This window comes from Mus pahari, chromosome 14, assembly GCF_900095145.1.
Source record: "Mus pahari chromosome 14, PAHARI_EIJ_v1.1, whole genome shotgun sequence".
In the NCBI taxonomy this organism is placed as follows: domain Eukaryota; kingdom Metazoa; phylum Chordata; class Mammalia; order Rodentia; family Muridae; genus Mus; species Mus pahari.
This window is the reverse complement of record NC_034603.1, coordinates 62,391,738-62,402,550: the sequence shown is the minus strand read 5'-3', so window position 1 is coordinate 62,402,550 and position 10,813 is coordinate 62,391,738. Positions and strand designations below refer to the sequence as shown.

Genomic DNA, 10,813 nt, shown 5'->3' with positions numbered 1-10,813 from the left:
CTCTCTCTCTCTCTCTCTCTCTCTCTCTCTCTCTCTCTCTCTCTCTCTCTCTCCATCTTCTACCACAAGAGGGCGACAAAGCCTACATCTGGACTCTCCAACTTGGAGTCCTAGAACTGCTCAGCTAAAACTACCAGGAATTCCTAAGCAAGAGCGTGCCTCTGGGTGATGCCTCTGTTTGATTCCTGCAGAAGTGCCTCCACCCAAGCCGTAAGGAGCTCACTGTGGCTCTTGGTGAGGTTTCAAGGCTGGAAACTGCTGGTGTGCCCTGCTCCCGGGAACCAGCAAAAGGAAACTCCATCAGGGTCATTGACAACCTACTGAAAGCTGGGCACCTTATCCCCAACCTGTTTCACCACTATGATTCACTGCCAGAATAGGCAGGCTATTATTGCGCTAAATTCACCGCTGAGGAGACCTCAGTGAATCACTACTAGCCTAAGTCAGAGTTCAGACTCAGGCAGCCCAAACCTAGCACCATTGTACTAACCATTGTACACGCCTGCCTCTTCTGGAACTGGCTTGTCCTGACCTCTCATCCAATGTTTGTTCTGTAGTCACATGGGCTAGAGGAGACAGGTAGGAAAAAGGTCTGTGGTCATATGGGGTTTATAGGTGGGTGGCTGCAGACCCTTTGGCACGTCTCCCGAGGGCGTTGGGTTACACGTGGGTCAGCCCTGAACTCTATGCAGGTAGACACGTCAGTTCCAGAGCCCCTGGATGAGGTACCTACTCCGGGCGACGGGATCTTGGAGCATGACCCATTCTTCTGCCCACCCACTGAAGCCACAGACCGAGACTTCCTGACAGATGCCTTGGTGACCCTCTTGGTGCCTTTGCTGGTGGCTCTGCTGCTTACCCTGTTGCTGGCTTACGTCATGTGCTTTCGGCGTGAAGGACAGTAAGTGTGCTGGACAGGGGCCATGGACACATCTAAAGGGTCACTCTGGGACTGGGGAAGCCGTACTTCTCAGGGACTGGGATTCTCAACTCTAAGAGGAATATGGAGCTCCCTTTCTAGGTAGCTGGGGATCCACTCTTGTCTGTCTTAGAACTAGGAGGGGATTCTGACTATAAGCACATGCAATTCCTACCTTGGGAGCTCTTGGGACATCACGGAGCAAAGCCAGATCAGTGCTGACCTCTCTCCCCAACCTCTGTTTTTCCCCACAGGTTGAAGAGAGACATGGCCACCTCTGAGTGAGTAAAGCAAAGTTGTGTGTGTGTGGGGGGGGGACTGGAGAGGGGAGCCCCTGGATTGTCGAATGGAAGAACCTTTTAGTCTCTATGAGCAGCAAAGACTTCTGAGCCTTGGCCCCAGTTCGGCTGGGGGCTAAACCCACATGTTGACCTTGTCCTCTTGTGTTCTGATGATAGGCTACGGTGGCATAGGGAAAGGGGACCTGCCTCTGTCCAGAGGAAAGGGCCTGAGAGGCAACAAAGGGTTCCCAGTGCAACTTCTTTTCCTTTTCTCCTCCTCTTCTGCCCTCTTTCTTGTTCCTTTCCTTCCTCCCTCCCTCCCTACTGTGAGCCAGACACCTAGCTTACCTCCGGGTTCTCCATGAAGAGAGGATGTGGCTGGCCAAGCTGACAGCAACGGATGTTTTGAATCCTACCATATTTTTTCCTAGCCCATTTTATTGTTTCAGATTCCTCCTGCCCTCCACTTCTCCTCCAATGCCCCCAGTCCTGTGCCCCTCAGCTTCTGGCCTCCTTTCCCAACCCCCAGAACTCCAAAGACTGCAGAAGGCAATTGTGAAATAAGTTGGGTTTTATTCCCACTTAGTGGCAAGCCTGGCACCCTGCCCGACCTGCCTTATTAATGGCAATGGCGGTCGCCTTTCGCCACCCTACGAACTCCTTTGAAAAGCTGGTCATTGCTCTTTTTGGAGTTTAGTAGCGACTGGCGTGGTTCAGACCTGCGCTGCCCAGGCTTCTGAGGCTTCCGGCTCTTCTGCCTGTTCTTGCTCTTCCGGCTCTTCGGACATTTCTTGGCCCTGTGGTTGGACTTGAAGGCTTGTTTCTTGCACAGGCAGAAAGAGCTGGAGGCCCCCTTGCCGCAGGTCACCTGCTTGAGCATGCCTTTATCGAGTAGATTGTGGAGCTCACGCTTGAAGCGCCAGGTGTTATGGGTCATATTGTACCCTGTGATAGACACAGCTTTCTTCAAGGCAGCAAGGGACGCACGCTTACGTACCCCCATGTCAACCAAAGTCTTCAGAATCACACACGATATGGTGGGCTTCCGCAGGCTTTGGGTACTGACGTTGGACCCACTTTGACTCTCACTCTGGCTTGGGACCTGTGGTGTGCTGGCATCTTGATCTCCAGCCACCACAGCATTTGAGGCTTCGTATGGTGACACCAGCGGAGACCGCTGTAGAGCACCAGGTGCTAGAATCTCCAGGATGGCGGCTGGCAAAGTCCACCCGGTTCCTCTCAGTAGTGGGTGGGCTGTGTTCTGGCTTCTGCTTCCTTCAGAGGTGCTTCTCCAGGGGGGGTCTGGACCACACCTCGGCCAGAGAGAGGACTGAGGATCATCACCCACGACTGGCCTCAGCAGACTTGTGCTGTGGGCTCAGGGGCTGGTGAAGTTATCTCTGCAGTGACCTCAAGGGGGCCACTGTGAGGTGGGCAGAATCCTGTGGGGGTCATAGTAGCCCCATTGTTCCTTCTTAGGAAGGTCTGAGGCGACAGAGAGTGGGGACATCTGATATGTCAGATGCCCTTCAGAGGAAGGCTGTAGCTGGTTGAGCCCACATAGGGAATGCCCATACATATATGGAATATATGTGCATTTCTGAGCCAATGCTAGGACATTTGGAGTTCTCAGTCTTACTTAGTTAATGGTGCTGCATACGGAATCCAGGATTTCACACACACTAGGCAAGTGTCTCACCACTGAACTATATTCTTAACTCAAACCTTCAGGTTTTTTTTTTTAAACTGTTAATTCTTTTAAATTAGATTTATTTATTTATTTATTATTTATTTATTTAATGTATGTGCGTACACTGTCGCTGACACACCAGAAGAGGGTATCAGATCCCATTACAGATGGTTGTGAGCCACCATGTGGTTGCTGGGAATTGAATTCAAGACTTCTGGAAGAGCAGTTAGTGCTCTTAACCACTGAGCCATCTCTCCAGCCAAGCCCTCAGTTTTAAATCCACTATTTGATTGCCAACAGTCTCTACCCATTGCATCTTTGTGTTTCTGAGTAGGAAAATGCTAACTTTTAGTGTTTATTATTTTGAAATGAGATCAACTCTTTTTTTTTTTTTTTTTTTTTTTTTTTTTTCGAGACAGGGTTTTTCTGTGTAGCCTTGGCTGTCCAGGCTGGCCTTGAACTCAGAAATCTGCCTGCCTCTGCCTCCTGAGTTCTGGGATTAAAGGATTGTGCTACCATAACACACACACACACACACACACACACACACACACTCATAATTTATATTGTGGGCTGTGCCAGGTTTGATGAGTTGTGTCTCTGTTACTGTGATTTTCCTTTTGGGACCAGTGGATTTTACCACTTCTAGCTTTCCTGCTTCAGTCTGCAGTTCTGATGTCAGGAAGATCTGCTTCTCTTCTGCTCGGAACAGAATACTTCTGCCCCGTATTCCATCGGCCTTGACTGGCCTGAGTTTTGTGTTGATTTTGTTCTACCTCATGCGGTTATTTTAATGTAGGGCAATGTCTGTCACTTTTCAAATTGCCCACTGAAGTGATTTTGCTGCCTGGCTACCACCTGTATCAGACCAGACTGGTCCCAAAGTTCTTCAGGCCCTAGTGGTATTGCCCTGTGGGTCTGTGTGCCAGGGCAGATAGTCTGCGGGTGATGTCTGTAAGTGTGTGCTTGCATGCAGCAGTGGCTGCCTGTCTGTCCATCTACCTATCTGTCTGTCTGTCTGCCTCGGTACTTACACAAAGCCCCTGGGAAGGCTCCACAGGGTTTGATATGTCCTGTCCTGCTCTTGGGAGATTTCTTTCCACCTGTGCATTCCCAGAGTGATGAGATTTACGTGGGGTTGGGGATGGGAGGGGCTTGTTGATGAAGGCCTTCTCTGGGATTCAGGATATGGGATGCACCTGCCTCACTGGCTCCTCTGCATCCTTACACTTCTGGCCCTCATCCCTACAGGTTCCCCTCACCTAGGATGGAAAACCCTATTTTGGACAATTCAATTTGTGGAATTCCACATTTAAGAGCTTATTTAACTCTCCTCTGGCTCAACCAGTGACCTCATTTCTTTGTCTGGCCAGAGGACTCTCATTTCTGCTTCCAAGGGGAATGCAGCCAGTTCTCCATGAGGCCTGCCTGTCTCTCAGTGGTCTAACCTCTCAGGCTCTTAGCTGCAGTCGGTGTCCACTAACTGGGACGTGCACTTCTGGTAGGGACCCTTCTCCTACCTTATGAGTAACAGAATGACGAAAGGGAAGATACTCTTCAGCCCGCCTTGAGCTTCGGTTTCCATAAGAAAACTCAACTCTCTATTTTTTAAACTATTTTTAAGATGGCTTCATTGTATAGCCCAAGCTGGCCTCAAACTCAAGCTTTTCCTGCCTCAGCCTCCCTTGCCCTGCGCCACCATGCCTAACAGAAAACTTAACTGTTTACAAATAAAAATCTCTGTTCTGATCTGTAGATCAGGAGTTTGGGGAAATGTTACCAGACGAAAGCCAAAGTAAGGTGGGTTCATGTGAATGAGAAAGTCGAAAACAACTTCCCCTGGAAGTCAAATTCACTGCTGGGCTTGCTATAATAAAATATAGCTTCCTATAATAATAGCTCAAAGAGGTCCAACAGCTTACCAAATGTCACAGAGCAGTAAGGAGCAGAAGCCCAGTGGAAAAACAACAACAACAACAACAGCAACAACAACAACAACAACAACAACCCAAAGCAAGCCCTGATGTTCTCCTATGCTCACTTGGCTTCACGGTACAGCCAAGTTGGCCTCAAACTCAAACTCAGACACGTGTCATCTTGCTCTGGGACAACAGAATGCAGGACCTAGGACTGTCACCTAGGATTAGAGCTGGACCTGAAGCTGGAGATGAGGAAGGGTCTTCCAGTGGGTGTGGCCACTCCCTGCAGGAGCAGGGCTTTCCAAGTTACTGAGGGTGGAGCTGAAGACAGCTTAAGGAACTGTGGTTGGAACCAGAGACTGGGAAGCAAGAGGGGGTGGGGGGCTGCTGTGTCAGGTACCAAGGAACAGCCATCAGGTTAAAGAAGACCAGGTAATGAGATCCAGAGCTTGGTGGGCCACAGGGAAGGCAGCCCCAGAGAGGTCAAAAGTTAGGTCAAAGGAATGGGTAAGATGGCCAGCCGAACAGAAGGATGGGAGGAAAGGGGAGAGTTAGTCTTGATGCTTGGAGCTGGTACTAAGGAGACCATGGGAGTATAAAAGCATTCCACGGCTGGGGATGCAGCTAGATGGGAGCGTACCTGTATGTGTGAAACTCTCGATTTGACTCTCAGTATCATGTACACTCTGAACACGTGGCACATGCCTGTAATGATAGCAGTTGGGAGATGGAAGCAGGAGGACCAGGGGTTCAAGGTCATCCTCAGTCAGTATGGAGCTTGAGGCCTGGGTCCTCTAAGTTTTAAACAAACCAAACCAGAACACTAGACTATAAAACCCAGCTAATACTTGCTTCTGCAACTATAAACTCCATCTGGTATACCTGCTCTTGCCTCGGCATCTCGTGAGTTATCTATGCTGGCCGCTATTCCAGACACCCAGATGTATTTTCTTGACTCTGTATAACAATGGGGTGCATGGTGGGATTTGGGTATTATTGTCCCCACTTTACAGCTGGAAAAAAAATGGAGGCAGAAAGGGGTTAAGCCAAGAATATACAGCTTTAAATCAAGACTGTCCATATGCAGAGCCTTGTCTCAATCACTGGGCACAAGCAGGTCCCTGTGTTTGAGTGTTTCAGCAACCAGACCTGGTAGGCAGACAGCAGGGTGGCTTTGAGGCAGTGCCAGGATAGCTCCTCGAGGCTAATTCCAAGAGCGGATGATCTTCTGCTTGTGTCTCCAGCATCCAGATGTTTGATGATCTGCTTGTGTCTCCAGTATCCAGATGTTCCACCACTGTTCCATCCATGGGAATACAGAAGAGCTTCGGCAGATGGCAGCCAGCCGTGAGGTGCCCAGGCCTCTTTCCACCTTGCCCATGTTCAATGTTCGTACAGGAGAGCGGTTACCTCCCCGAGTAGACAGCGCACAGATGCCTCTCATCCTGGACCAGCACTGAGAGCCCTGCCAGGTGGGTCTGTCTAGGCAGTGCTACCCTCCAACCAAGAAATAAGGGAGCCTTTATTTCAAGGCTGGGGGCAACTGGTAGGATATGGGAGATCACGCTGACCTGCCTGCCCCCCCTGCACAGGTGCTCAACAGTGCTGGAATTGTACCCCACAGCTGCCAACCAGTCAGGGCTGGAGGGTCAGGATAAGGGAGACAGGAGTCTGCAACCTCCCAATCTGTCCTCTACATGACCTTTTAGCTCCAGCTTCAGCTGCACCACTCGCAGATGCTGACCTGTGAACAACTGACTCCAGTTCCTAGTCTACTTGGACCTCCAGCTCCAAACAGGCAGACGGATGGTGTAGGGAGGGCTGAGGGCGTTTGGAGTCAGAACCCGAAAATAAAAAATTCCTGCTGCTCTGCTTATCGCTTCTAGTGTTTCTGTCTCTGCCTCTGTTTCCTTCCTTCTGAGAATCCCCAGGGGATGCCAACCTGCCCTTTGGACTCTCCCAATTTTGCTGTTCTCAGATTCACTGCATCTGGTCATGATGTTTGACTGGTTCATTAGCCACACTTTCTAGACCAAGAAACTAAAGCCTGTGGAGAGAGAAAGTGACTTGCCCAATGTCACAGAGCAAGCCCTGTCTGCCCATACGCTGCCTTCTGTGCAGCTGAGACGTAGAAGATCCAGGTCCTTACCTAGAGATCTGGTTGACACCTGCCACAATTCCCTGAGGGACCGACCTTCCATTGCATGTGGTGTTTGGGAGAAGTTGATCTGAATAGGGAGCTGTTGGAAGACGGAAGCTATCCTAGAGGCCAGAGGTCTGCCATTCTAGAATGTTCTCTGAGCTAAGTGTTGCCGGTGTAGTTTTTCTGGGATGTTTGGCTGGCTATTCAGGGGCCTGGGATTGTTTGCCCAGGTTGTTACATTTGGAGCAGGCCAGCTCTGCTTCACCATCTACTCTGTGATGGGTCTCACAGGACTTTCTCGGGAGGACAGGCTGAGACTAGGCCTGAAAGGGAAATGTCTTTTGTTTTGTTTTTCAAAACAGGGTTTCTCTCTATTGCCCAGGCTGTCCTAGAACTCACTCTGTAGATCAGGCTGGCCTCAAACTCAGAAATCCGCCTGCCTCTGCCTCCCAAGTGCTGGGATTAAAGGTATGTGCCACCACTGCTGCCTGGTGAAAGGGATTGTCTTAGTGAGGGTTTGTATTCCTGCACAAAACATCAAGGCCAAGAAGCAAGTTGGGGAGGAAAGGGTTTATTCAGCTTACATTTCCACATTGCTGTTCATCACCAAAGGAAGTCAGGACTGGAACTTACACAGGGCAGGAACCTACAGGCAGGAGCTGATGCAGAGGCCATGGAGGGATGTTCCTTACTGGCTTGCTTCCCCTGGCTTGCTCAGCTTGCTTTCTTATAGAATTCAGGACTACCAGCCCAGGGATGGCACCACCCACAATGGGCCCCTCCACCCTTGATCACTAATTGAGAAAATGCCTTACATCTGGATCTCATGGAGGCATTTCCTCAAGGGAGGGTCCTTTCTCTGTGATAACTCCAGCTTGTGCCAAGTTGACACACAAAACCAGCCAGTACAGGGACCCTAATAGAGAGGAACAGCAAAGGAGCAAGGACACATGACCTAGCCCATGTTTTCTAAGAGAATACATAGGAATGTGTCACCCCATAGCTTCTGTCTCAGGAGCTTCTGGCTCCTCAGCTCCCCATTTTTCTTTTTCTTTCCTTTCCTCTCCCCCCTTTTTCTGGACAGGGTCTCCCTACATAGCCTTAGCTGTCCTGGAGTTCACTATGTAGATCAGGCTGGCTTCAAACTCTCCTAGATTTTCACAACTTCCTTCATGTGTGGTCTCTGCTCTAAAACATACCCCCAGATTTGACCCTCTCTGTCCCTTCTGCTCCTGTGCCCTCCAGAGTCCCTTCAAAGTCCTCTTGGCTCTCTGATAGGAGATTCTGTCTGGGCTCATGGGTTATAGGTCTTCTGAGCTGTTGAGATGGCTCAGCCATTAAAGGCTAAGCTCACAACCAAAACACCAAGTCTTCTTCCAGCACTAGATTCAGGATTCTGCCCACCCTCTCTCTAATAGCCCAGCCCATGCCTACCCCTTCAGGTCCAGCACAGCTCCTGCACACAGAAGATGGCAGGCAAGGCTGTTTGGAGGGAGTACCTGAGAGATAGCTGTCTGTGTGTCTGCTCAGAGTTCTTTTTGTTTGCTTGTTTTAATTTATTTGTTTTTATTTTGTGTGCACTGCTGCTTTGCCTGCATGTCTGTGTGAGTCTGTTAGGTTCCCTGGAACTGGAGTTACTGAAAGTTGTGATCTGCCATGTGGGTGCTGGGAATTGAACCTGGGTCCTCTGGAAGAGCAGTGCTCTTAATGGCTAAACCATCTCTCCAGATCCCGCTTTTTGTTTGTTTGTTTTTAGTTTTCATGTGTATGGGCGTTTTGTCTGCATGTATGTCCTGTAGAGGCCAAAAGAAGTGTCAGATCCTCTGGGACTGGACTTACAGACAGCTCTGAGCTGTCTTGAGGGTGCCTGGAATCAAACCCTGGCCCTCTAGAAAAGCAGCCTTTTAACTGCTATCTTTTTTTTTTTTTTTTTAAAGATTTATTATTATATATGAGTACACTGTAGCTGTCTTTCAGACACACCAGAAGAGGGTGTCAGATCTCATTGCAGATGGTCCTGAGCCACCATGTGGTTGCTGGGATTTGAACTCAGGTAAATGCTATCTTAACGGCTGGTTAAGTGCAGTAATGGGCAAGGGGGGCGTGGAGTGTAGAACAGGGGTGCAATCTGGAACTGACTTTGAACAATCAGTTGAGATAACTCACTATCTTCAGGTCAAGGGGCTCAGAGCTCTGAGGGAGGCTGCACTTCCTCTGTGGTCAAAAGTAAGTCTCTACCACTATCATCTGTACCCCATTCTGCCTATTCTGGGTCCCCGAAACCCATTAGCTGCTTAATTATGGACCTGGGCTCATGAGGCTGACAGAGGCTGGCAGGGTGGGGCCGGAGGTGGGGTGCTGGCACGGTAATGGCTGGAGGGATGGTGTCTGATCAAATGGCTCTTTGAAGAACAGATGCCTCTGATTCTCATTGGCTACTTCCTCCTCCCCCCACTCCCCCCCCCCTCAGGTCTTTCAGCTGATGGGCAGGCATAGCTCCAGCTCAGTGTCACAGTCCTGGGGCATAGGCTAGCTTCAACTGGGTCCCTGCACCCTTAAGGTGGGGGCTGCTGGTCCCCTCTCACCTCTGTCTGGTCCCCTGCAGGTCCTTCCTGGGCTGGTCGAGGGCCGGAGACTTAAGAAGTCAGCTCCTCCCTCCCTCTGCTTCCCAGCCTTGCTTTGGGCTCTTGGCAGCCTCTACCTCCCAGCTCAGTTCCAAAGAGCACACAGGAGCCGGCTTGGCTGCCTTCCTGAAAGGAAGTGGCCCAGACAAGTAGCCGGGGAGGATGGCGTGACTACAGAAGACACTGAGCCCTGCCTGGGCATCCACATGTGAACGCCCAGATGACCAGCAGCACAGAGGGAGGACACAGACACACTCACTGGGCCTCTCCTGGAAGAGTAATCACGATGGCTTCCTGCAGTCCCTGACAGAGTAGCAGCTGTTTCCAGCCCCCACCTTCTGTGGGGTCACCCCGCACTCACTCCACCCTACTTTTAGTCTGGTTGATGGCCCTGATTATGGGCCTGATGAGTGGCCTCCACCTTCATTCTAAATACAGACTACACATGCGCATGCGCAGCCGGACCCTGCAGCCATTTCCCGCACCACTTCCTATTGTCCAGACTCTTGAATCACAGGAGCCAGCTACAGCGGGCCTCAACCACTAAGGCCACACCTCTCCAGACTGGGTCTAAACAAGGCTCTGGCACACTGTATGGGCCTCAACAGTTAGTTTGCTCCCAAACGGAGTCATTCCTACTTCAGGGCTGAAGTGAAGGCATGAAGGTAGGCATGCCAGTACATCTTAGAAACCGCATTATCCCGGGTACCATACAGCCTCCCCAGGCGAGAGGGAGGTGGGTCTCTCTGACCCGTCAGATCCTGACCAATGGGCTCTGCTTTCCCTAATGCCTCACGAAATTTTTGTTTTTCCTTTTGAATGGAGAGGAATGATAAAAGTTCTCACTCTTTAAACGCAAGGGCACTGTTGGTCACGTGTGAACACCAGAAATACGGCTATTTTGAACTGAGATGTGTATGGTTTTAATGGGTGAGATTGTATTAGGTTAAATAAGATATGAAACTAGTTTCACCTGACTTTTTATTTTTATTTTATTATTTTATTTTATTATTTTTTTTTAAAGATTTATTTATTTATTATGTGTAAGTACACTGTAGCTGTCTTCAGACACTCCAGAAGAGGGAGTCAGATCTTGTTACGGATGGTTGTGAGCCACCATGTGGTTGCCGGGACTTGAACTCCAGACCTTCGGAAGAGCAGTCGGGTGCTCTTACCCACTGAGCCATCTCACCAGCCCGACTCTAAGGGTTTTAGTCACCTCTCTTCCCTCAGAGCC

The 10,813-nt window shown here is 50.0% G+C and overlaps 1 protein-coding gene across 2 annotated transcripts in view; it reads left to right on the top strand.

Annotated features, from left to right (window-relative positions):
- The window catches only part of Sgca (sarcoglycan alpha), a 9,714-nt gene extending 3,038 nt beyond the window's left edge, over positions 1 to 6,676 (top strand). Inside the window, exons 7-10 of one of the 2 annotated variants that reach the window (XM_029546187.1) lie at positions 693 to 901; positions 1,174 to 1,200; positions 6,089 to 6,281; positions 6,519 to 6,676. In XM_029546187.1, the coding sequence (XP_029402047.1) occupies positions 693 to 901; positions 1,174 to 1,200; positions 6,089 to 6,269 (417 nt within the window). In that variant the 3' untranslated portion in view covers positions 6,270 to 6,281; positions 6,519 to 6,676. Of the gene's footprint in view, positions 1 to 692; positions 902 to 1,173; positions 1,201 to 6,088; positions 6,282 to 6,401 lie in introns of both variants that reach the window. The other variant, XM_029546186.1, reaches the window with a different exon arrangement.
- The last annotated feature ends 4,137 nt before the right edge of the window (positions 6,677 to 10,813 follow it).